This window comes from Camelus bactrianus, chromosome 16 (genome assembly GCF_048773025.1).
Source record: "Camelus bactrianus isolate YW-2024 breed Bactrian camel chromosome 16, ASM4877302v1, whole genome shotgun sequence".
Taxonomy (NCBI): Eukaryota; Metazoa; Chordata; class Mammalia; order Artiodactyla; family Camelidae; genus Camelus; species Camelus bactrianus.
Genome location: NC_133554.1, coordinates 47,824,642 through 47,852,278, shown reverse-complemented (window position 1 = coordinate 47,852,278; position 27,637 = coordinate 47,824,642). Strand labels below are relative to the sequence as shown.

The window sequence follows — 27,637 nt, the reverse complement described above, 5'->3', positions numbered from 1 at the left end:
GACAGACTGACTTCAGGGTGCCAGCATGGTTGGGTTCTAAGCTGCAGACTGCCAACTTCCCACTGTGTCCTCACATGGTAGAAGGGGCTAGGGAGCTCTTGGGGTCTTTTTCACAGAGCACTAATCCTGTTCATAGGGAATCCACCCTTATGACCTAATCACCTCCCAAAGGCCCCCTCTCCTGATAACATCACATTGGGCGTTAGGTTTCAACATATGAATTTGGCCAGGGGGAAGATGGGGCGACAAGCATTCAGTCCATAGCAATCCTTTACTAATTATATCTGCAAATACCCTATTTCTAAATAAGGTCACATTCTGAGGTTCCTGGTGGGCATGAATTGGAGGGGATACTAGTCAATTCACTGCAGGAGTATTGATTCATCTGCTCGTAAAGAAGAATCAACATACATCCTATAACCCAGCAGTCTCACTCCTGGGTATGTGCCCTAGAGAAGTGAAAACTTGTGTTCACACAAAAACCTGTCCAGAGATGCTTTTACCAGCTCTGTTCATAATTGTCCCAGACTAGAATTGAGGGAACAGATAAACAAATTGCTCTACATCCACACAATGGAATACTACTTAGCAATAAAAAAGAATGAACTTTGATTTGCATGACCACAGGAAAAATCTCAAAGGCATTGTCCTAAGTGAAAAGAGCCAGTCTCAAAGGGTTAAAATCTATGGTTCCACTTGTATGACATTCTCAAAAAGGCAAAAAACTGTAGGGATGCAGAACGCATCAGTGGTTGCCAGAGGTTGGGGTGTGGGAAGTGGGACGAGAAATGAGTTTCTTGGGGTGGTGACACTGTTCTGAATCTTAAGTGTAGTGGTGGTTACCAGAATCCATGCATGTGTTAAAATTCATAGAACTGCACACTCCCCTAAAATCAATTTCAAAAAAGATTGTTATAGGGGCAGGGAGTCTACAGTAAAACACAAGGATCAGCATCTTACAAAAGGTGCTCAGTTGTCTTTTTTTGTGTGTGATTGATGAGATGGCACTAGTTTTTGTATAAATTTAATTTTTAAAATTTTGTCCTATCCTAGAAGAATTAGAGGATTAAGATATGTGTAGCCTTCATGGGTGGTTGCTAATTCTTCCCTGTACTTGACCCTTTTTTAAATTAAAAAGTCAAGTTCCTGAGAAACTGTAAAAAAAAGAAAAGGAAAGAAAAACTTTGGAGAGTGTGCTGTGCCCCTTGTGCTAGTTCAACCATGAGGGGCAGACTGAACGATTTTGGAGTATACCCCCACGTTTATGTGTACTCAAACTGAGAATGACCATTACATTGAACTTCCCCAAGCACCTATCTTGCAAGTCTTTTCAGCACAGAGTTCTATTTAGGAGTTTAATTAATTTGAACTAATATAGAGAAACATCACTCAGTGACTAGTGGAGGAAACATGCAATCCTCTGTCCCTGACACCGTGAATGCCCCAGTTTTTTACATCAGTTCCCTCAAGGTGTGGAGTTCTTCTTTTCTATTCATGCTTCCTAGGCTCCCAAGGATCACTTCCCCCAACCCACTGGCATTCTTACTGTGCTGCCAAGGTAGGAGTGGTCCTCACTCAGTTGAGAGCTCTCCATTCCTCTTGGGAGCCTTGGCCTTCCGCAAGTGTATGCTAGCTTCCCCCTCGTTACTGTCCAGAGACCTGTGGGTGATGCAGAAAACCCACAGATGGTGCTGAAGGAAGCCACCTGTCTTTATCTCCGATCTAGGCTGTCTCTCACCACCCAAAGCTCCAGCCTTCCTCTGAGAGCTTAGCTTGTCCCTATCCCATGCTCTCCTAACTCAGTGTCCTCTCCCCAGTGCCGTCTAAGTGCCACCCCAGAGAGCTTTACTCCATCCTTATCCACTCTGCCCCCTTCCAGCATCTTGTAACTAGAACGCCTGGAAGTGTAACCTAGACCCAAAGTCAGCATTCTGAAGAGAGGACTCTCTCTGAGTTCCTTCCTCCCATTGTCTGTTTAGACAATTTTAACTCAAACCCAATACACTGGAAGTTAGGTGAGCTGGCTGTCAAAGGAGAGAGGGCAGTGTAAGGAGAATAAAACTGCACAAGAAAGTTCCACGGAGATCCATAGAGGCATTCTTTGGGGCTCCTGTGCCCTGTCCCTTAGCCCTCTCCACCCCTGCAGCAGCTCAGCCCAGATGCCACTGCCAGCTTGTTGGGGACAGAATTTTATTAGACACTTGTGGGTGGAAACCTTTGCCTTCAGTTTACTTTGTGACTCCCAACGGCTTTGGAAAAACAGTTTTCCTTTCTGCACTGAAGGCCTAATGATGCTGTCCACCAGGGAGCATTCTCTGGGGAAGCGCTGAAGTTTACCTGGTACCAAAGACAAACTGCCCCAACCCTGATAGATGAGTTTCATTTACTCAGCCTTAATACCCCTAAATCCAATGGCAAGTGGAGCATTTAATGAGGATTAAATCAAAGCAGGTCACCTCCCACCATATTACCTGATGGGGCTCCAATTCTGCTTCAAGACCAAGGTCCATTCAGGAGTAGGTCTGGGACCATCACTTACCCCAATGCCTCCGCCCCCCGCAGTCACATCTCTGGGCCCTCCCCAGCCATAAGTTATACCCCAGGCTCTTATGTCTCTGAACCACAGTGGGGCTGGGGTCTCCGTTCCTCGCAACACCAAATGGCTTTCTTTGGAATCACCCCTGCTGGTTAAATAATGGTCCTGGGCCCAGACCACTGTGGGTCTTTGTTAAGTTTCCTCCTTGCTGAATTCGTACTGGAGTATTTCCTGTCCGATACACACCTTTTAGTACTTAATATGTTAATAACAAACAGATGATTATAAGAACAGATAGATATATCTTATATGGTGTTATTAATTAAATCTTGTGTTGAATCTAATCTTTTCTACAAAACCATAAGCCCCCTTGAAAGTGGATCTTATCTCACACCTTGTAAGAGGCACAGTGTTGAACACAGAGCAGTTACTTCATAAGTATCTGCTGATTTATTGATTGCTGTAAGCCTGGTCCCTTCTCTTCAGGGCACTGTCATTAAGTGGTTCCACCTTCAGGACAAATACATTACCCAACTCTCTATTCGGGGGTGGGGGGGAGCAGAAATGGTTTTAAAGAGACCAAAGGCCATCCTGTTTTATCTCTATCTTAATGGCAGTGGGGGTGAGGGGAGGCAACTTGCCTGCTCTTGGGTTGGATCATATAGCTTACAGACTTTTGAAACAGCCACCACTGAATTGTGTAGGCATGAAAATGTTCTTGGTGGGAACACCAGTACGATGGGGTAACGACGTGGTAGCTATCTTCGTCGATAACTTGGACTATTTTTTTTTTCCGACCCATAAGTGCTTTTCAGGCTCCCCCCACCAGGTATGCTGCTGTTAGAGAATAATCAATAATCCATGAACCAACTCTAGCCCCATGTGCCTAATGTATTGACCAGGGACCCGTATCCCCTGCCCTGCACCAAACCAATGGCCAGTTTGCAAACCAGAGCACTGAAATGAAAGCATTGTTAAAACAATAACTCTGCTTCCAGTGTTCCTTGTTGCTGAACCTATTCTTTGTTGGTATGTCTTAGACAGTTGCTTCCCCCGAGACCTCCCAGGTGCAGTGAAATAAAGTTAGAGGAGAACAGCAGCTTAGCTGGGACTCTTTGTCCCTTTTATCATATCTGAAGCATAAAACAAGATGACTGGTAGATTGTTCTCAAAATCCCTACTAACCCACCACCTCTACTTTGCATCCTTGGTAGCCTGGACAGTTGGCAGGAAGGTAAAATCCATACAGCTACTAAGCTTGGATCTTTTTTCCCCACCTTAATTTTTTTTAATAATAGACTTTATTTTTTAGAGCAGCTCTAAGTTTATGGAAAAACTGTGCAGAAAGGACAGATAGTTCCCATCTAAACTTGGATCTTAAACCCCAAAAGTTCCTCTTTGGGGAAAGGGGCTGCAGAATCCTTGATTCTCAGGATTGTGGATTTCTGAAAAGGGTTCTCTCTGGATGGGCTGTTAACAAGAGAGATCACAAAATCTAGAAACATTGAAAAGCAAAATGAGAGGTTATAAAATCTAGAAGAACACCCTTGTTCAAGGAAGAAATCTAGTGTGTCGTTTAAACACATTCCATGTTTATCAATGTACCTTTCCCTTTTGAGCCATGACCACGTGACTCACCATCTGTCTTTATTAAATATGGGGCATGTCCCCTTCTCCATCCCACCCACACCCATGCTTACCCTCCTGGGAAGATCTTTTTTAAGAATGGAATTATTAATGGCTACAAAATAGTTCATCAAATGGATTTATCATAATTTCCTTGGCCATTCTCCCATCCTGGGATATTTCAGCTGTTTGCTTTCTCTCTCTCTCTCTCTCTCTTTCTTGCCATTACATTAATGTTGCAATAAAAATCTTTGTACACAAAGCTTTTCCTTTACCTAAGATTCTTAAGACAAATTCTCAAAGCATAAGTTTTCTAGGTCAAAGTATATGGAGATTTGAAAGCTGCTTGATACTTAATGCTTTACATTAAGGGATGCTTTACAAAAAAGGGAAAATCACCCCCTTTTCATTTTGGAATGTATAAGATAGTGTTTACCCAGGAGATCTGCCTTCTCATTGTAATATTGCTCAGTTCATATTATAAGGAGTTTGTTTTTTAAGTGTTCACTGCCTAGTTGTGGGTGGAGGTCAAAAGAATCAACCAGATTGGCACTAAAATCCAATACAGATTATTTGTGGGTGGGTATATCTCCAATAAATTAACCACAGATGGGAACGTTATTATAGAGGATATAGGGAAAGTACCACAACTGACTCCCAAACCCAACTCCCATCTCAGAAAAGGACAAATTCTGTCCAAGAAGCTCCCAAGAGCATGAAGGTACACAACATCTGTGTCAGGTGCAATCCTGGTAGAGCTCTGACTTAATGTATCAATATCAAGATGCATCTTGTCATAAACTATCTCAGCAGATCTCTTTCCACTTCAAAGAGCTGGTGGTTGGACCAGAGTTTCTGGCAGTTGCTGCTGTCGCTAAGGAAGCCCAAATGAATAGTTAGTCTTGTTATTTTCCTTGGGGGCCTGGCTAAGCCTCTGTCTGTTTGTAACAGTGTTGGCTTAATTCTGGATCATGCCCTAAACTAAGCATGAAGATTAGACTGTTTCACTCCAGCTGTGGCTTCTGGTTACACTACATCATGACCACTGCCACTTCCTGTTTCCGTACTGCAGCCCCTCCGCACGTCACCCAAGTGGCTGGATGTGAGGTGAAGGGTCAGAGAAGGAATGAGCCAAAGAACAAGATGTAGGAGACTAGCATGACCCAGAAGTCACTCAGCATCAGAGACATTTTAACTGGAAAGAATTTTAGTAGTCATCTGGGTCACTCGATCTCAACCTCCCTGGGGCCACAGATCTCTTTGATAAGCAGATGAGAGTGGTCAAACCCTCTCTCCAGAGAAAAAGCACCTCCCCAAATTTGGGATGTAATTCCAGGATATTTTACAACTCCCTGATGCCTATCCATCTGCAGATCCTCATCTGGAAGCTCCTCATCTGGAAGACCCAAAGGAGGTTCGGGGTCTTACCCAAGGTTACACAGAGGAGATAACTGAATTCAAACTCAGCTCTCCTGATTCTCGGCCTAGGACCTGTCAGCCAATACTATGAGGTTTACAGTCTACGTTGAGCCCCGTACTGGGAATTATGGAAAGTTAATGTGCTTACCATCAAAGAAGTGGAACTTGGGCTCGTGGAAGGAATCTAAGATCAATTAGTAAGCAATATTCCTGCCATAGATTCTTCTTTGGAAATAGAAGCTAATATCTTCCAGGGATTCAGGAGGTACTTCTTGAAGACCTACAAGCCTCTCCTAAAGTCTCTAATCATAGGGAGATTAATTATTTACTGGAAATTAAGACTCTTTGTAACCTCAAGCTTGAAGAGGGTGTTGAGGTCCTCAAAGTGATTTTTTGTGTGTGGCTTTGTTCAGGTGCTGGGGACACCACCCTGAAATGTTGACTACAGCAGTACTTGGTACTTCATGGACTTTGATGTGAGAATCAGTGTTGTATCAAAGCAGTAGTCCAGAGTTTGACCTGAAAGCTACCTAAGTAGATTCTACTGCAATCTCAGCAGAAAAGCTCCAAGTCTTTGGGGAGTTCCCAATGACAGCTGCTCAGGACATACATTTCTAGGTAGCAGGAGGAGAACCAGATTCCAATTTCTTCTTTCTGGAAGAAAATTAGGAAGCACTTTTGATTGATATTTATCTTCTCGACTGGGTGCCAAGAGGCAGCCTTTTATCACTGGAGGAGGCTGGTTGTGAAGCCTGGAGACTTGCCCTGAATCTGAGCTTCTCTGCCGACTGGCTGTGTGACCGTGGGCAAAGCTCTTTACTTCTTTGAGCCTTTTCTCATCTGAAAATTGTAAATAATAATACTATCCTGACCACGTAGTTGTTGAGTCAACCTAAATGAATCCTCTCCCTAGCTTTACAGTCTGTTCTTTGTTTTATAGCAAATACTTTATTCCACCTTGGATTTTTGAGACTAGCTTCCCACTACGTGGGCAAGAACTCCTTAAGGGCAGGAACTCAGCCCTCCTAATCTATGCGGCCACAAAGGCCAAGGGCACCATTTTGCATGCAATGGGTGTTCTAGTTGGGGCCCAATCAGGAAGCATAAATCACACAATAATTTGAACAGGGAGAGTGTAACATAAGGAATTATTAAACTTTGACAGGAGTAACTATAAAACTGTAAAGAGAAATCTAAAGGTTACCTAAGGCTGAGGGAGTGTACACAAGGAGGAACAAACTTGGAAGGGTCCACCTCTATGGCCAGGGCCCAGGCTTCCTTGCAGAAGTTGTGGTTGTAGCCCACTGGATGGCAGAGAAGTTTGCTTGGTTTCCTGGACCAGAGCTGGTCCACAGTTGCTGGGCAGCAGAAATCAGTCCTCTGGGTACAGGTGAGATGAGACTGGTGGGCAGGTACACAGAGTCAGGGCGCCACTGGCAATGCAAGGCCTGGAGTGCATGGTGTCTACATCGGAAGGGCCACGGGAAGGCCAGGACTCCAAGGTCACCAAGCAACCACGCCCCCTGGGCATGCAGCTTGGACAGAGCACCACTGAGTGTCCCCTCCACTGACAGATTCTGCAGCAGGAATAAGATCTAAACCAGGAAGAGAAGCCCCCTTCTCCCTGCAGGGTCCCTCTAAGCCACGGCCTAATGACACACTCACTGTAGTGAGGTGCTCACAGGGTCCAGTCTGCCATCTCAGAGCAGAGACTAAAGGGTGAATCAGGAGCTGAAGGGCAATAAAGTACTAATGCGATAATGGGTGATCCAAAAGTATCTGAATTAAATTAGACAAAGCTACCTAATCTGTCAATAACTTCCTTGACCCCTGTTGTACTTCCCCTTCTTTCAGTCCCGTAAATTTTACCACCAATAAATGTCAAAACCTCTCTAACTTCTCTTGTAATTTACCGTCTAGAAGTTCATTTCCCTCGGGGGTGTTCCATTCTGTTTTGTTTTCTTAACGAGGCACATATCTTCTCTTGCACACACTTAAAAGAGACTCATGCCAAAGAGAGAGAGAGAGAAACACTCACACAAACCACCTGAGACCCAGTGTTTCATTTCACAGTGTATTTCTCCACTCAGACTCGAACTTGGTTTCCCACTATCTCTCCATTTCATTTCAAAGCAATCTACATGTCCCTCCCAAACACTTTGAGAGTGTCCCCAAGCGTTTGATTTCAAGTGGCTGAGGAAGGAATCAGAGCTGATCCAAGAGCCAGTTTTTCTCTGCCTGTAAGGAAAATGCAGTGGCCACCTCAGGTCAGAATGGGGAGTTAATCTCCTTGAACAAATCTGAAGGGTCCTGTCTCCCACCATTTTAGAAGAAAATAGGGGACAGAACAAACAGCAGACTAGGAGGATAAATACCAGCACAAATATTATTCAGAAAGAGTTTGGAACGGACTAATAGTTTCAACCCGAGAACCAAACCAGAGAGAGTTTAACGTGTTAAGAGTCCTGCAGATGCTGTCCTGTGGGAGATTGTGTTGTTAACAGGCACCAAATTTGTATCCAGACAGCATTCTTAGGCATCAACCACCCTGTTCTTCCAAAATATTTCATTCTCTTCAAGAGAGTCAGATTTAATTAAATCCTAGTGGATGACTCCCCTGTTTATTCCCCTGCTGAATAGTGAGCTAGGGATACAGTTAAGACTGTCTCCAAGGATGAAGTGGTTTTGCAAACTTAATCTGTTTACTATCCTTCAGAAGGACCGGGAAGATCAACCCTTTAGATCAGAAAAAAAATGGCAACAGGAAAAACTGGAGAAACTTAATCTTTCCACGGAAATGTGTATCTATATGTATGGCTGTCTTACATAATTTTTTGCAAGCGATGGACATTCTGGGCCAGTGGAACCTGGCATAGATTGGCAGGAAGCCATCTCAGTATCTCTTCAGGCTCTACCTTCTTACCACTCTGGGCACCAAGGACATCGTGCTCTTAAATGATCAAGAATAATACACCGGATAATGGAGTTATGGACGATCTTTATTTTCTTCTTTTTGTTTATCTGTATTTTTTTGCAATGGGCGTGTATTATTTCTGAAATTAAATATATGTAAACGTTTTAATGAAAAAAAAAAACCCACATTTTTTTTTCTCTAAATCTCGGGCTATATTACTGCTTTTTGTCTCATATCCAGCCAGACCCTTTCTAGCCTCTTCCCTCCCCCCCCCCCCCCCCGTTCAGATGAGCTGCCAAAAATCAGCAGACCATTTTTGGAAGAGATTTATTTCTTCACTCTTGAACTTCTAAAAACAGCCTGCTTTTTCTTCTTCCCTCACCAAGTGGTGATTGATGCTACACCTGCCTCTGATGTGACAAAATGTAAGCGATGAATAAAAGCGTCTCATGATTCTTGCACATTCTGAGGCAGGCGGAAAGCTCTAGCCAGGGGCACCGAGCCACGCGGAGATGCTCTGTGGGGTGTTATTCCACCTCAAGCACCGTTGGGCCAACCCGCGGGCACCTTGACGATCTCACCTGCTATCACTAACCTTTGATATGTTGCTCTGCTCTTTCAGATTTTTGACAATGAAGCCAAAGACCTGGAGAGAGAAGTTTGCTTTATCGATATTGCCTGCGATGAAATTCCAGAACGTTACTACAAAGAATCTGAGGTGAGCGATAGCTGGGGTGGCATGTGGGAGAGAGTCATTCATTCATTCAACAAACATTTATTAAGTCTGCCCTGACCTGGGAGGCTTCCATCTGTCTTTGTGTTGATTCAATTTGGTTTCACATCTTGCTGGATTCTTTACTGTGAGTCTCAAAATTAAGTCCCTACTTCTCAGGGCCCGTTGTTAACCCCGGCAGCCACTCAATTTCAATTTCGTCTTCCTGTCTCCCCAGCTCTGCCATCATTCTGGGCCGTGAAATATTCACAAGGCTGAAGCACCCAACACCCTGGCCTCCCTAAAATACAGCAGCCACCTCTGGCTTCCTGTTTGGCCAGGTCTCTGCCCAGCCTGTCTTCCCCTCTGCAGACGATGGGTTTTATTTGTAACTTTGGGGTCTAACACAAAAAAGATGCCCAATCAATCCTCCTTGGGTGAATATTGACACTTGGACAGCTCATGTCTCCACAGAACCTTTCTCTCAAAACAGGAAGTGCCTTCGTGAAACTCTCTTCTTTTTTCTTCTTCACTGAGACTAAATTTAAGAGAATATCTTTCTCTAAGTCTTCCACCTACTAGGATCTCCTGTTTGCCTCAGTGCAACCTTTTTATTTTACCATTGGTGCAAGTCACCATTTATATCCTGTTAGTATTTTATTAACGGCTGCTGATGGAACTTGGGTGACCCCCTTGTAAATAACGTCCCAGCCCTACAACGACAACAGTTGCTGGGCTATTTTTGCTGTTTAGCAACATGCAGCCAATCATTGCATGTTTGGACTCAGGGCTCCAGTCTCGTCCTTGAGCTGTAACACATGGACCTTAAAACTCTTCGCTCAGATTCTCTAGAGCTGATTTAAGACATAATAAATAAACCCAGTAAAAATTAATTCTACCGTGACACACACTGGGCTCCCAATGTGGTTCAGGTTTTTTTGTCTCCACATTTTGGGATTCGTTTGGATATCAAAGTCTAACCTGATCTTAGCAAAGGCTTAGCTGCTTAATTGCAGGCGTGTGCTCTGCAGCTGCCATCCCTTCATAGACTGGGAGAGGCCGATGTGAATTACTCTCAGTGTGACTCAAAGGTTGAGCTTTTGAATGTCATCGATTTATATTACACTCTGCAGCCAGCCACACTTGTGAATTTTCAGAGAAACAAAGTAAAATGCTGTCTGCATAACTGTGGTCCTCCTCAAGAGGAGGGCTTCGATGATGTGCAAACCATCATAATGCATTGGGTGGAGCTGCTGCCCCCTCACTCCATGGCTCCTTGGCCCTGGGAGTCTGCTGTCTTACCCAGATGTCCTTGCCTCTTTGGGAGCACAGGCCTTCTAGAAAGGCAGTGTTGCCAGAAAACTCTGAAATACTTGCAGCTCTTCCCCTTAGATTGCTTTGGTGTGGTCCTGCCTGGCACTCAGGGATTTTCCTCCTGATTCGGTGGAAAGTCTTAGGACGAGTGTGAAATACTGATGATGAAATCAACAAGTCTCATTTCTGGTCGTTGGGTGCCTGACTCATCTCCCGGTGCTTTTATACTTCCAAGAAACACCACCGGAAGCTTCTTTTCACTTACACAGATATTCGAGGAGAATTTTTTCATGCTTCGCAGTCATTCATTTTCCTGGGTCATAAAGTATTCTTTTCTAGATGCAGTCTGACCAAGGAAATGAGGGGTGAATAGTCCTTCATCCAGTAAATATGTTCTGAGTACTCCCTGAGTGTCACAGACAATATTTAAGTGGTGACATGGCTTTGAGCAGAAGAGACACTGAGGGTCTCTTCTCCAGGACACTTCCAATCTATTGGGGGGAGCCAAACAATAAAGAAATAATCACATGAGTACATACAGAGTTAGAAGTCACATGTGTCATAAGGCAGCAGGCAGGGAGAGACCATGATAGGGAAACTGAATTTAAGAGGATGACATCAGGAGCGATGTCCAGGAAGAGATGACACGCTGGGGCCCAGAGGATGAAAAGAGCTGGGGGACAGTGCTCCCAGTGAAGGTGACAGCATGTGCGGGGGGTCCCAAAGTGATACATATGAGGAGGCAAAAGAAGGCCAGCGTGGTGGCAGCAGCAGAAACAAAAGGAAAAATGACACAAGGGGCGGTTGGACAGGAGGATGGGGCCATGCTGAGACACTTAGATTTTATTCAAGTACAGTAGAATGCACTCAGATTTTATACAGTAGAATGCTTTGGAAGAAATTAAACCTGGGCATCATGTGATTTGTGCTTTTGAAAGTAGCTCTGGATGGAGAATGGACTGAGTGGGAGCAGAGTGGAAGTCAGGAAACCACTGAGGTCATCGGACTTATCTACACTGTTGGTTATTTAGGTTCTATGGTAGTTTGAACTGGAGAGCTGGGAGCAGGTGGTTTTGAGGAATATGTTGAAGATGGAATTGACAGGGATTGGTCATGGACCAGATATGAAGATGAGAGAAAAGAAAGAGTCGGGATGACCTTAGGGTTTATGGCTTGGACAACAGATAGGTGGGGGTGAGAAGAGGAAGGGATTTTGGAGAAAGATGGGCGGATTCTGTGATGCCAATGAGCCATCTAGAACAAACAGAAATGAGTCTGGAGCTTAGACAAGGAATCTGGGCTTGGAGACAAATTGGCAATTATTTGACAAATAGAAGAATTTAAGATTCTGAGGATGAATGAGAGGGAGAAAGCATACAGTATAATGGGAGAGCGATTCAGGACCATGCAAAAAAGTCAGTATTTGGAGATCAGGAGGAGGGTGGGGAAGCCCCAGGAACCTACAAAGAACTGGCCAGGCAGTTAGAAGGAAAACAAGGAGAGTGCGCCAAGGAATGCAGGTTTCAAGAGAAGAGGGAGATCAGTTTGCTGAATGCTGCTGAGCAATCCAGTAAGATGAGAATGGAAAACTGCCTCTAAGAGCCGTGGCTTTCGCCTGGGGGTGATCTTGCCCCACGAGAACGTTTACGGTATCTGGGGACATTTTTGGCCGTCACAACTTGGGGGTGCTACCAGCCACTAACCAAATCCTATAAGGAACAGGACAGCACCCCTCCCCCACAACAAAGAATTATCTGGCCTCAAATGTCATTATGCCAAAGCTAAGAAACCCCGCCCTAGAGGAAAAGGTCATTGGAGATGAACGAAGTCTAGTTTGAGCTCTCACACTGAGTCACCCCTGCCTGCCTTATGGTTACTTAACGGATGTGAAGAAAGGGGCCCCAGAGGTCTCAGCCCTGCACACTGTTTGTCAGGCATGACTTGCCAGAGGACTAGCAGCCTACATTGCAGGGAGAATTTTTTCTCACTCGCTCTGGCAGTTAGACTGCAAAGGAAAAGGCATAGTTGGGACCCTGTGAAAAAAATCATAGGGAAAGTCTTCTTCATGGGACTCCCTTGTGACCCAACCACACCATCATTCAACTTCCAGAATCCAGTGTGAACCCACCAGGAGGGAGAGAAGCACTGTCCTAGCCTGTCTGGTTGGGTGTCGTTGCCAGGGACTAAGAGGAAGGGAAATAACCGATACAGAAGGCAAACCATTTCCAAATAAATTTCTCCTCCGTGCACTAAGTAATTAACATCCTTCTCCCCACCATAAGAGTTTCTTCCTAAAATGAAATCTGACCGTGTCGTTTTCTGCTTAAAACCCCTCACTGGCCAGGGGGGAAGCCGGGTCCCTTAGCATGGCCCTCTGCCTTCTCCGCTCTCCGGCCCTCCTCACCCCCGTGCCTCTCAGTTGGGAAGCTTCTAGTTACACCTCTTTAGACTTCAGTTCAAACCTGACATTCCCTCTGGGGGCTTTTCTACGTGCCCTGTTCCCTGCTCACTGGCAGCAGAGTTCTGGTCTGTGGCTTCTAGATCATGCTAGCTCATGCTAGCTCGTGGCTGCATATTAAGCTCCAGGAAGACAAGAGCTGTCTTCTTGATCCGCATACCCCGGCAGCTAGCATGGTGCCCGCACGTAGCAGCTGCTCACAGAACGGTTGTCGAATGAATAAGTGAAAGCCATGGGCTTTCTTTTTCCCTTCTAGCAGCGACAATTTCAGGGAAAGCACGATCACTGAAAATGGCATTTGTTGCCATTAAGCTAATAGTTGTGAATCAGAGTTCCTTTTTTTTTTTTTTAATCTGAAACCAACAGCTTTATGGGCTTTTTCTTCTGATCCATCTTCATAAGTTGACTGTGTCAGCATCATAAATAGGAACACATTTTCTGTGGAGAAAGCCGAAATGCTGGTGGGCTCAATCTGTCCTGAGATTTCTGATACTTAGGCATTCAAACTGGGGTTATCAGGGTCACCACTCAGCTCCCATCACCCACCCACCGCCATCCAGGCTAACAGGGGATTGAAGTACTTTCTTTCCTTTTTCCCTTTCTCCCTGGAAACCTCCAAACCACATGAGAGGCAAGAATGCCTCTCTCGTTAAAGTGACTGGAGCTGGAAATTTTCCACTGGACACCCTCTGCTTGGTGGCCCTCATGGCACCACTAACCAGAGATGCAGAAGGATGCTCTGGAGACAGAATCAGCTGCTGGCCCCCCCGGCGCCCTCTTGATCCTCATTTTGCAGCGCTGCTGTTTGCCATCCACAGCAGGGGCCTGAGCTGCCCCTCCCAAGAGCCTCTTAGTCTCAGATTTTGCTCTCATATGGATGGCAGGACTCTGCAGGGCAGTGCTGCCTTGTTTCAAAAACAAAAAGACAAAACAAAACAAAATCCGTGTAATTTCTCAGGCACAGAGAGCAGCTCCTTGAGCCTCAGCCCCACCAAGGCCCTGCACCCCTGTCACACTCACAAATCTCTTTGCACCAAGTCACATTAGCACCACCAGAGCAGCAAAGATGAAGGGAAGCCAAAGTCTGAGCGGGCTGTACTTGTTGTGTGGTTGATACGCGGGTTCTTTCCTCTGCCAAGATTTCCATCCCTTTGCTGCTCTGCCAAGATTTCAAGGTGAAGAGCCCAGCGCAGGAATGAGGAACTTCGTACGATAAGTCACGGCATGCCCTCAGAGGACACAGGTGGTGAGCCTGGGCCTGCAGAGCTGAGCTGGCCATTTGGGATGCAGGAACTAATCTCAACACCCAGCCTCCAGGGCGAGTCTCGCCTAGACAGCATCCAGAAGTCAGGTGTAGGGAGCTCTAGCTCAGAGGCCTTTGGTGTTGGCTAAAGGCCAGCGCTCTTCCTCCTGGGCTAACTGCAGTCGATTATAAGTCTTGGCATCAGTTACAAGACCGGGGTGATCAGGGGAATGGCATCTCTAGTGGCCTCCTAGTTGCTGCCCCCCCTGCAGCTTTCCCCCAGAGACACGAAGGTGGAGGCACACACAGCCCCTAATTGTTCAGATGTGCCTTGAGTAGAAAGGGGGAAAAGGAAAAAAGAAATGATTTTCTGGTGGAGGAGGTTTAGAAATAGAGGATGTTTTATGCTTTTTTTTTAAATCAACATCATTTCTTTTTTTTTTAATGGAGGTACTAGGGTTGAACCCAGGACCTTCTGCATGCTAAGCATGCGCTCTACCACTGAGCTATATACCTACCTCCCTGTGCTTAGCTTTTTTAAATCTTCAATGATTTATGTAAAGCCAAGGGGGAGTCTATAGACCAGTGGTTTTCCACTAGGGCCAATTCTCCCCCCGAGCGGCCATCTGGCAATGTCTGGAGGTATTTTTGATTGTCACCACTGGTGGGGAGTTGTTTGCTATGGCATCTGGTGAGTAGAGGCCCAGGATGCTGTTAAACACCCTACAATGCACAGGATGGCCCCCACAACAGAGAATTATCCAGCCCGAAATGCCCACCGTGGTGACGTCTCCACTGTAGACCAACCCAAGGACACAGAATTCAGTAAAATCTTATTAGGAGCAGAACTCATTGATTAATTTCCTTAGCTTGCATTTATTAAGTACCTACTGTGTGCCAGGCTCTGTGCTAGGCACTGAAACTACAAAGGCCATGATTATGCCTAGTCTCCACTACCCTTTGAACTTGATCTTTTATATATATTTATATATATATATATAAAGAAAATTCCTCTTTCTCTTCGCTTTGGAAGATACAAAAGAAGTCTCCATTTTACCAGTGATAAATAGAGCATAATAATTCTAATGGAAAAATTAGGGAAATTTACAATGCTTTGAACTCGGGTAGCAATGAAGGAATACATGAGACTCTCCCAGAAGCACGCACCCCGGAGGTGGTGTAAGTGAATGTAGTGGGGTGCCAGGGGAGTTTTTAGGCAGGATTTGATTCAGAGCCTTCCCGCTGAGTTGGGTGACTAAGGGGACTCTTTGGAACTCACCCCTAGGCTCCTGGATTATAGAGTTTTACTGGACTAAGAAATCCTTGGCAGCCAGTTCATTGGTCACACCAACCTAAATATCCCCTAAATATCCCCTAAATTGTCTCTTAAGGGAAAGGGAAAGGAACAGAGAGATACATCTAACTTTCCCAGTAACTGTCAAGGGTGAGAGATTAAATGCTGTTTGCTAAGGCCAGGGGGCCCCCAGAAAGAGAACAGAGAGATGAAATGAGTAAATACTGTCTGTCGTACTTAGCTGCACCCTTCAGTACAAAGTGCTGTATCCAAACCACTCTGCTCCCTCAAATTAAAAATATTTTCGTGGTGGTCTACATCTTGGCGGTTGAGGGTGGTAAAAATTTTCAATTATCTCCAAATGGCCAGATTTAACCCAGCTGCCTCCTGCTGGGGTATGTGGTGGAGTTCAGTTTGTTGTTGTATTGTTATTGTCATTTTTTCCCCCTTTTCCCTCCGTCCATCTGTTTCTTTCTGAGAATAACACAGCTGTTTTGTGATGGGTTCCAATTTACTGGGGCTGGGCGCTCCTTGGATAATAAGAACTGGCTTTCTTTTTCTTTCCCCCTGCCCCCCAGCCCCCTTTACAAGTTGGACGACATCCTGTCCATCAATCCAGAAAGGCAGTGGGTGTCCGGCCCAGAGAGAGGCTTAGGTGATATTTGAGTGGCTTCCTTTGTATGGGAGTGGGGATCCGGTCAGCCTGGCCGGGGAGCCTCTGTCCCAGCAAGGCTGGAGAGGAGTTCTGCCCTTCCTCTGATCTTTGAGAACATAACACTTTGTGAAGACACAGTGCAAGACACTGGGTGGGGACACAGTCTGTGGGGTAAAACAAAAAGCGGGACACCTTCACCTTTAAGAAGCCTGGTTGCAAGGATATGGTCTGACACACAGGCTAAATGACAGCACAGCCCGAGGCAGCAGGAGAACTGCCTTCTCATCACGCGGGATTCACTCCCCTAAAACTCCTGTGCTCCACCATCACCACAGCTCCGCAAACAGAAGTGGTCAGGGCGGGCTTTACAGGTCAGGTGGAATCTGAACTGGGCCCTTAGACGCTGCTTATCTTTCCTGTTTTATCTGTTCACACAGTAATTCGTGATCCTTTAAAAAAAAAAAATTCCAACGTGATATAAATATGTAACGTCGAAAAAGCAAATGTCCTAAGATGCCTCATCACAGAGACAGGTGTCGTTAAAGTTGGTGTTTATGGTGTTTAGACTTCAATGTAATGCATACATAACATTATTTCATAAAAATGAGCTCACACAGTGCAACTTTGCAGCTGCATTTTCTCACTAATGCTATAAAGCTTGCCATCTTTCCGGGGCAGCACACATCTCTCCAGCAGGCTTTATAATGACTGTATAATGTGCCATTGCATGATTATGCCATTCTCCATTTGGTGGCCATTTAGGGTATTTCCATTCTTTCGCTATTACAGTACCAGAAACATCCTCATGCTATTTTTTTTTTTTGGTACTGTTTTAATATTTCTGTAGAATATGTTCTAAAAGTGAACATTGTTGAGTCAATGGGTACATGGGTTTAAATCTTGTTAGAAAGAGCCAAGTTGTCCCTGCTCCAAAGCTATATTAAATGACCCTCTGATCCACACTTGTGTGGGAGCACACTGAATTTTAAAGAAGTTGTATTGAAAAGCAGTGTAGTAAGTGAGAGCAAAAACAGTGAGAATGTAGGGGGTTCCACCGCATGTTCGAGGGTCCGTGAGCAACTGTCTGAAACAGAAAAGAAGAGCCTTGAATACCGAGCCAAGGAATTTGGATTTTATTCAGCAAGTAGCCGAAAACTTTCCAAGCAGGGTCACCAGCCACCTTGCAAGACGTCTCCATTTGTGACCACACCAGAGAGGCTAACTCTCTTAGGGGATGGTAAGGGCAGGAGCCTGGACACGAAGAGGTTTAGAACTCTCCATCCCATCAACCTACTTCTCTCCCTCTTCTGTTACCCCTTTCATAAACAAATCACCTTCATCTGTATTGGCAGCAACAATGCTTTGTTAATGAAAAGAAACCTTTGGAATAACAGGGCATTAAACAGGAGTCCAGCCTTCAACAACCCTGACTGCATCATTTTTAGGCCACTAATGGGCAGCTCACTTCCCAGTGAACAAATAGGTATTCTCTTTCAGTTCTCATTTCTTCCAAGGAAAAGAAACCTGGGCCACCAAGTCTTGCTGAAATACCATGCTGAATGCTGATTTTTAAAACCACTGCTGTTCTTTTGGCCTAATAATGTGGAGCTACCACAATGCTGTGAGCAAAGCCAATTTTTACTGGGAGTACCTGGAAGACGGTACTACCCAATTCCATCCTAGAGAAAGGATTTTTGTGTTTTAATTTTTCAAGGGGGAAAAAAAACGGTTTAAACTGCTGAAATAATTTTCATGAATGAGGTTCTCCAGAGCTCAGTGCCCAGGGTAGCCATTCCAAATCTTACCAGTTGGATTTGGTAGTGAAACGCCAAACCAATTAGGTCAAACAAAGCCAAGGCAAATGAACTCCTAAATGTCAGATCAAAGCCAGAGATTCTAAGTCTGCCAGGAGTGGAGCTGCCGATTGTGTCATTGGGTCCTTGACTCAATAGAAAGAGCCCCTGGGGAAATTGCTCCATGCCCTAAGAGGCAAGATTCAACCTAGCAAAACATCCACTGAAGGGAGAAACCACTGAGTTTGTTGAAGAGGGATCTCTGGGAAAGGTAACCTCTAGAACGTATGGATGGGGATTCCCAGCCCAGGCTTTCCATGTGGAGATGAAACTCAGCCCTAATGTAATAAGGGGCTCTGGCTTTGGGACACCTCCCTGGCAATCACAGCCATTGTAGTTCATCAGCACCAATGAGGATTCACCATCTTGAATCTCCTCCTTCCTTCAAATGACTGGATGGATGGAGAGATGAGCAGAGCTGCAGTGAGATGATGTGAAAGGCAAGGAAGGCATTAAAAAGACCAGCACGGTCTTGGCACATAATAAGCATTTCATGAATGTTCCCTCTTCCTGCTTTAACATTGAGATCTGCAGATGGGTTGCTGGGATGGTTGCTTAGTAGGAACCAAGTGTCTTGGGAGAGTGGCTGCCATGAGTTGGGCTATGGGAGTTTGTGTATTGCTTTTTACTTGTTGGCGTGAATGGGGAAGGGAAGCAGAGGGTTGTTTTCAACACTCCAGTTCACAAGATCACAGAGTTTTCTGCAGGTGCAGCAAGATCCTTCAGAAAGTAGAGCCATCTGTACCATTGAGACTTTTTTTTTAAATGTGTTGTTATTACTTTTGTTATTGTTTAACCTGAATTCAGACTGGCACGTGTCTCTGATACATCACCTCTAAGAAACCTTAGAGGTTACATTTACTGTTTGGTTTGCCAACTTGGAGCAATCTGTGGCACTGGGAGTCCCAGGATGCTACCCAAGGTAGTTTGAGCACTTCATTAACTGTCCACCATGAGCCTTTTACCCAGTGTTTTTAGAAGAATAATAGTTAAGACTTTAAAAGAAGGAAGCAGGTTCCAAAGGGCTGAAGACTTTCAGCCAGAAGTGAATAGATGCAACCAAACTCTTCTTCAGTTCCATCTCATGGAGAACCTCCCTCTGTATTTTCAAGAAGACAGCCATTAAATTCACAAGTTGCTCAGAACTCAGGCCAGCTACAATAGCCTCTGCTGTTTTTAGTCTTATTAAAACACCAGAATTTCATGGCCCCTAGAGCAGAGTTCCCAATTCTGATTAGAATCACCTTAGAAGGTTTTAAAAAAGTACAGATGCCTGGGACCCTCTCTGCACCTACCAAACCAGACCCAGTAAGATGGAACCCAAGGATCTGTGTGTAAATGCACCAGGTTCGGGGGAATAGCTTCAGAGCAGAGCTTCCTAACCTTTTTCATGCCATGATGCACATAGAAAGTGATGCATTTTGATTGGCATATCAGGAGCTCCTGCGTAAAGATGACCACCCCACAGGGTCAGGAGGCCCAGTCTGCTTCCCCAGGGGCCAAAGTACCTTGTCACACCTATTATCCATTCAAGGTAGGGAAGGTCTGCCTCGGAGAGCTCCATTTACCGTGTTCACATTTTTAAACCATTTTATTACTACTTACTTTTGTAGAGGCAAAAGGAAATAGCAACGTAAGCCTGGAAGACTGCCCATTCCCCTACCGAGGGAGGGGTCAATACCTTTGAATTGCATTCCATCTGTTGAGAATCTGGTACCATCTGTCATCTGTAGAGTCATATTCAATGCCTTCCTTGCCAGCTAATAGTGTTTTTATAATATACATTTGTGCAGTTGTCTCCACGTTGCTCCTGAGTTGGGGACTGGCTTCAGATCAACCCTTATCAAAGTTTATTTCCTCCAGTCAAAGACCATAATCAGTGTCCATCAGATCCTCTGGCTAGATCTTGCCCGAGCCCTTTCCCAACTAGCTCTGAGAATCTACGGCTGCAACTCTGGGATGATGGAAGTAGTTTTTTTTTTTCCCTTGAGAACTAAGACTCTCTCTCTCTCAGTGACTCTCTCCTCCACTTCTTCATTTTTTTTTTCATACTCCAAGTACAACTGTTCAGCTTCTGCTCCAAAAATATCCAAAAAGAATAGGTGCTATTAAGTTGCTTGTCTTCATCTTTTATTGTTAAGGGGCCCAAAGAAAGACATACAATTACCAGCTCATTAACTTGGGCCTTAGGAGTTTCAACAGATTCTCACAGGGTTGCTAAACCTGGCTTTAGAGGGACAGGAACTAACTTTTGAGAAAAAGAAAAGTCTTGCTAAGTTGTTTTATTCAATTATATCATTTAATGCTAACCACCCAGTAGACTAGATATTATTTCCATTTTATAGACAGGGAAACTGAGGCTCAGAGTCTAAGTAGCTTGCTAGAAGTTTCAGGCAGTCTCGATTCAAACCCCAAAGATTATGCTTCTCCTCCCCCACCAAGCTGGCTCCTTCAGGTAAAGCTGGGGGTACAAACACTGTTGTCTATCTTTTTAAAAACGCTCCTTTTTTTTTTAAGAAAGAAATTTGTTTTCTCCTGAAATGTATCTCGCTACCCCTGAGCCTCACTGACCATATGAAGGGAGGATCCTGGGGAAAGACAGAGTAAATAAGGAAGAGGAAGGGGGTTTTCCCAGCCCCTCGGTTACCCTCTTTAGGTTTAATGATCTGATAGAACTTGACTCCCCATCTTTTAGGAAAACTTTTCTCCTTGTGAACATTCTAGAAAATAGCGAGCTGGCCAAAACAAACCTGGTCTGGAAAAAACAAAACCTGGCCATCCCACAACTGAGTAATACAGGAATCTATTAAAGAAAAAATAAAAGTCATAGCCCCCGAATAGTACGCCCACAGACCACAGTTGGGGAAACATTCCTCTTCTCATTTTATCATCCCCACAAAAGTCTTTGAGTTAAATAACTTGCCCAGGTTCACACAGGTAGCCCTTGCTGGAGCAGAAATTCAGACCCAGAGGTGTCTCATTCCAAAGCTCCCCAAAGAGGACCCCATAGAAATGCTTTGAGCCCAGTAAACAATAAAATGTATTGTGTCAAACAATGAAGGCTGAAATAGTCCAAGAAATCCATTCATTATTTTTACCTTCTGTATATACTGGGATTCCAAATAATATTATATTTGGGAAAACAAAATGAGTTCTTAAGCTAAAATAAGTTTGAAATCTATTCCAGCTTTGAAAATGGAAATCTTTTATTGCCTTCAAATACAGATCGACTGGCTTATTGAATATCTCTATCCCAGTTTCTGTTCAACAAGCTGGAGGTCCAAGTTTCCCAAAATAATACAGTACAGGAGGAGCAAGCTAGATGCAGGGACAGTTAATCCAGCGCTGATCGCCGTTGCCATGTTGCAAGTCATCAAGAATATTTGTTAGTCTATTATGAGTTTTTGATTTAATAAGCTTAAGCTGTCTATGGGCCAAATTGTATATCCTCAGTATAGATATATGATATGGTTATCAGTGCTTCATGGCCTATGTCCAAACAGCACAGCTAAGATCAGAGCGAGCTGGGACCGTCCACAACACACAGGCCCAGCTCAAATTCTGCAAAGGGAGCCAGGTCCTAACAGCCCCCTTTATGGGAAGAGCTTGGCTCACCGGCTATTAGGAGAGCTGGTGGCTGGCCTCTCACTGTCACACAGTAAGGTGGGGTCCTCTCCAGCGGGCCCTTGAATGACCTTATTGGTCTTGATTAGAGGCAACCTTAAATATATCAAGTTATATCTGTTCATGCCGAAAGGAACAGGTTAGCTTTATGTAACAGTATATTAGGGAGACGTCTCTTGTTGCTCTGGAAGTGGGGACCAGGCCCAAAGCTGGGGACAAAGAAGAGTTATAGGTCCACATCCCACGGGCAGCTGCTAATCCCGGGGGCCAGGTACTCCCCAGGGCTGACCCAGTGGCCCAGCTGGCCCTCTCACCACAACCCCGTCGTCCATCTCTCCCCATTCGTTGAAGATGGGGATGGGGAGTTCTCTGAGTCATTGGGGGTACACTTCTTGCCTCACCCAAAGCCATGTGAAGGGAGAATTCCAAGAGAATTAATTGCAGAAATTGGAGCATCTGTCCAAAAAAAGCTAACTATTTGCTGAGCTGGGAACCTGCAGGTCCACCCTCAGCACTGCCATCCCATGAACCTGGGGTGAGACTGAAAAGTGGCCCCAGAAGTTTGTAAGGAAACAGAGAGGTTGACTGATGCCTGCTGCCCACCTGGAGATTTCTGAAGGAGGAGGCTTATGGAAGGAGTCCATGGCAAGGGCTGAGATGGAACTGTGGGAGAGTGAGTCTGGGAATAGCATGGGGGCGTTCCCTAGGACACTATACAAAAGGAAGATAATTGTGTCCTACTTTAGAGGTTTGTAGTGAGGAGAATTCCAGGGTGTTTACGCTAAGACCCACCAATTCTCCAATTCTCTGACACCAATCAGGTGTCAACAATACAATTCAGTTCTGACACTCCCTGGCTTTAGCATCACACACTGCAAGTTAAAGGACTCAGTCCCAGCAGACCACTCTCACTCAGATGCCAGTCACAAGTCCAGGGCCACCACATGCTCTACTGTGGTTATTTTTCCCTCCTTCCCACAATGCTGTCTTCACGTTCGAGAACTTGCTGGGAAGGCTCACAAAACTCGGGAAAACACTTTACTTACATTTACTAGTTTATTATAAAGAGTACAGTTCAGGGACAGCCCAATGGAAAAGGTGCATAGGCCAGGGTATGAGGCGGGGAGGGAGGGAGGGGGGAAGGTACAGAGCTTTCGTGCCCTCTCCAGGCATGCCACCCCACCTGGGCACAGTGATGTGTTCACCAGCCCCGAAGCTCTCCAGACCTCCTTGCCAAGAGCTTGTATGTTCCAATCACCAGCCTCCCTCTTTGCCCTCCTCAGAGGTCAGTGGACTAAGCTGTAGATCTTTCTGGTTACCAGCCCCATTCTGAGGCCATCTAGATACTGCAAACTAAGTCACCTCAAATACATCTTATCCCACAGAGATTAAATGAGAGTAAATCTAAAGTGTCCCACCAAGACTCTGGTACACGGCACGCATTTGAGGAACATTAGCTAGAAAGGTGACTTCTCCCTCCTTCCATCCTCCACCTCCTCGTGGCCACATCTCTTGGGGTTGTCTTTTGCCTTCATCTTCTCACTAACACCTGAAAGGCCCCTGCAGTGGTCCCCCTCCGGGCTAGAGACCGCTGACTATTACATTGTTTGGGGTTTGTGCCCAACTTTTCCATTCTCATGCTCCCTCTTCTTCAAGTAGAGACTTTTGAGTTTTTCTGGCACTGAATTCGAACTGAGAAGAGCTCAGAACACCCACCAAAACACTCCCCCGACCACAGCCACCTTTTTCTCTGCCTTTCTACATGTCAGACACACCTTATGAGTCAAGCTCCTTTAAGAGAGTCGCTTTGCAGAGGACTAGCACAAATCACTCGGTGTTCGGTGTTCGCAGTACCCGCTAGTGCCAAGAGCAAATGCTTTAAAAATAGCACTTTAGGTATTAACTGCTAACAAAGCAAGAATTCGCTGCTTCTGGCTACAATTTGCATTTAGGGGGGTTTTTTGTTTTGTTTTTGTTTTAAGCTGATGCATAGCAGGTGACCTTTTAAGTAAAGTTTTCGGTCAGTTCTCAAGCACACTTATGAAAGCTCCTTAGTTCTGCTTTTTTTTTTTTTTTTTTTTTTAACAGCTTTATGAGATCTAGCTCACGTACCATACAATTCACCCATTTAAAATGTAGTATTCAGGGGATTTTAGCTGATTCACAAATATGGGTAACCATCACCACAATCAAATTTAAAACGGTCTCATAACCCCAGAAAAGAAACCCTGTATGCTTTAGCTACCACCCTCCTACTCTTCTACCCCCAGGCCTACCCTGGCCGTAGGCGATCGCCAGTCCTCCTGTCTCTGTGGATTACCCTGTTCTGGACATTTCACATGAAGGGGATCCATTAATATGTGTCTGTTGGGACTAGCTTCTTTGAAAGCTCTAATTTTTATGTGTATCCCTCTTAGGCTTCAAGTTCAAGAAGTGTTGGTCCAAATTCGGGGCTAAATTTTACCTCGTTAAAATGGCTATTCATTGAAGGGGCCTGAAAATAATATCTGTAACACCTCAGGGTCTTCAAGGAAAGTTCCAGAATGCAGGGGGGAAATCTGATACTCTTCAGATTTGTTCGTTCGTTCCTATTTGAAGGCCAAGCATTATAGTTACATAATATAGCAATTCCTAGCTGGTTACTGCTTAGCCCTTTTTCATTTAACATTTATCAAAACCTTCTAATTTCAGCTAAGAAGGCAAGCCCCTGTTGGCTATAGTCTTTGGTGGTTCAAACTGAAAGCATAATTAATCACGGAGACTTTATATCCCGGTGAACGTCAGCTGATAATATTGCCTCTGAGACGCACGCTGTGCTCCAACCAGGCCAAGGTCTCCTGCAGGTTTCTCCTTGCACCTCCCAGGTGTGAGACTGATTCTAACAAACGCAGGGACACCATTTCACATGGGCTGCGCTAATCAGGAAGCCCTTAGCGTCCCCTTTGTTCTGCTCTGTCCAAGTGCAAGATGGATGAGACCCGAAGGTGTGACTAACCCTGGGGAGAAGAAGCCATCTAAAGAAGATGTGCCCACACAGAAAGGTGGCCAGCGAGGTCCATCTGGCCCCGGGGAGACAGCCCTGGCACCGGCTCACCTCTCTCCGTACAGATGGGCTTTAACAGCAAGGGTCCAATTTGCCATCTGCCAAGCCCAGGGAGTGCCGACAGGATCCGGAGCCAGAGCTCTCACTGTGGATGAATTTAGAAGCCCCCAGCCAGAGGAACTTGCAGCCTGGCATGTTCTCAGCTAACCAGCTGCTGGGCAGGGCCCTCGAAGCAAGAGCATTGACTGAGAGGGTAAACAAGCTATGAAAGAGTCACAGGGGAATCTAGAAGATTTCCCTGTGCAAACCTCTCTGACCTGGTATTATAGGTTGAATTGAGTCCCCCCAAAAGATCTGTTGAAGTCCTGGCCCCCAATACCTGAGAGCGTGACCTTATTTGAAAACAGGGTCTTTACAGAGGTAATCAAATGAAATGCGGTTGAGTGGGCCCTAATCCAATATGATTGTGTCCTCACGAAAGGGGGAAATTTAGACACAGACAGACATGCCCAGAAGGAAGACGGTGCGAAGAGACACAGGGAGAACCGGAGTATACATCTGTAAGTCAGGGAACACCAAAACTGCCAGCGAACCAAACCACCACCAGAGCGGGCAGAGGCACAGAACAGAGTCCCCTTTGCAGCCCCCAGAGGGAACCTGCCCTGCCAATACCTTAATCTCAGACTTCTAGCCTCCGCAACCATGAGACAATAAATTTCTGTTGTGCAAGCCATTCAGCTTGTGGTTCTTTGTTCCAACAGCCCTAGGAAACTAACACAGCTGAGTTCCCCATTAGGGAAGTGAGCTCCGCCCCAGCTTGGAGGATTACTGGAAGGAAAGGATTGCGTTTATCTCCGTGTAGCTCTCGACTCCTCAACAGGAAAGCTTTTCAATAACCGCCAAGATACTCAAAGCCTGTCTGACTTCAAGGCTGACCCATCCTGCCTTTGGGAGATGGCTTCACCTGCCAGGGAAGCTCCCAGCTTGGCTGGGACCAGCTCCTGCGTGTGCCACCATGTATTTCCAGAACCCCGGTGCAATTAGTAAAATCCCTTCCTTTAAGGGACCAGCCTGCAGTAGAGCAGTCTGCTTTGCTCTCTGCCACGTCAGCCTGGAACAGAGTGTTCCTGAAACATAAGAGAAAGAGGGAAAGGAACTGATTTTAAGATTGAAGACTATCACTTGTCGTTGGCCCAGAACCTAGTCATAAGCATCCAATAAGCAAAACCGTTTTCCTGGGATTTCATCCACCACGTACTGACAGGTGAGAGCTTCTGGAAGACACAACTGCCCACCCTGCCTTTCACTGGCATGAGGACACCAGCATGATGGTTGGCAGCCGTATTCTTTGGCACTTATTTTTCTATACACTCGACTACAGTATAACAAAGTAATAATAATCCTCCAGCACCTCAGAGATTCCTGCTGCCTGTCTTCTGAGGAGCTTAATGAGATTCAAGAAAATTGCATTACGGTATCTCTTAAGGATGTTTCAGTGTCATGTGTTTCTTATCGCTCTGGGGTGTCTCCTGTATGTTGTGCATCACCTGTGGGGTGTTGGGCTGGGGACTTTGCCGACATTATCCAATTTAAGCCTTGCAGCAGTCCCACAAGGGAGTTAGTACTAACACCATCCTGCCAGTGAGGAGACTGAAGTTCCCCTCCAATAGATTGTGCCAGAATTTCAGATGAGAATGTCCTGTCCACATGGACTATGGGTGGAGAGCCCAGGTCTGGGAGTCAGGCTGACCTGAGCTTGAATCCTGGAGGACTGTGGATAACTCAGCCATCACCTCTGAGCTTCGGGCTCCTCACCTGGAGCACAGAGATGACACGTGTACCGTAGAGCAGTGGTTTAACCTTGGCTGTACGTTCACATCACCTGAGGAGCTGTTGAAACGCTACATAGACCCCACCCAAGACCAATTTGATCAGAGGCACCGGGGGCTTAACCTTACTTCTCATCCCCAGAGGTTTCTGTCACACTTCCCGGAGGACAGAAGTCCTTAGTGAAGGTGAGGTTCTAGAGGAGAGTTTGCTTCTTCCAGCTTCTGGGGGCTCCAGGAATTCGGTGGTCTATGGATGCATGTCTCCAGCCCCTGCCTCCGACTTCAAGTGGCCTCCTCTCTGGGTCCTCTTTTCTGTCTCTTATAAGGACTCTTGTTTGGGGATTTAGGGCCCACCCTCTTCAGCTAGGATGATCTCAACCTCTAGATCCTTAGTTTCATTACATCTGCTAAGACTTTTTTTTCCCAAATAAGATCTCATTCTTAGGTACCAGAGGTGAGGATTTGGACATATTTTCAGGGGGTCACCAATCACTGCAGAGAACCTTCACTGTGTTTTCTGACTGCACCGGGTTGGGATCCAGGAACAGTTTGGAGATGCATAATCCCTCAGCCACACTAAATCAAGTTTTACGTCTTGTTAAAATAAGCCAACCCCTGAAACCAAAGTGTGGGAAGGCCCAGGGGATTTGTAGCATCAGAGATGAAGGTGGAGGTTTATAAACTTTATTTTAAAATAAGGAAACCTGGAAATGAAAGTTTAAGATGTGAAACAGTCCAGTTCTCTTATAAAGAATAAGTGCTTCAACAGAGTTTGAATCAGAACCAAAACAGCAGAGTAGCTATAGAAACACAAACTAGAAATTTAAAGAATAAAAAAATATAAAAAGATGTAAGAAAGGTCGACTGATGTATGAATGGGGCAATTTAGGTATTTATGTTCACAAACTCAAGTGAGAACATGAGAGTGGCAGATAACAATTTCAAGAGGAGTGGGTGTTTGGGGGGAAGGCGGGGAGGAGGCGTAGAGGGGAGGGGGCAGACCATGAAAAGGGGGAACGTTTGCAGTGACCAGAATATTTCAGATAAGATCCAGTGGTCTGGTTTTTTACATTCTGCTTGTTTAATTATTTCGCTCCTCTTCATTCGAAGGCGTTCA

General features: G+C 45.3%; 1 protein-coding gene across 1 annotated transcript in view; it reads left to right on the top strand.

Moving 5' to 3' along the window:
• PITPNC1 (phosphatidylinositol transfer protein cytoplasmic 1) overlaps positions 1–27,637 on the top strand; it is a 211,709-nt gene that overhangs the window by 165,004 nt on the left and 19,068 nt on the right. The window contains exon 6 of the mRNA XM_074343501.1: positions 9,118–9,213. Within this exon, the coding sequence (XP_074199602.1) occupies positions 9,118–9,213 (96 nt within the window). The remainder of the gene's footprint in view (positions 1–9,117; positions 9,214–27,637) is intronic.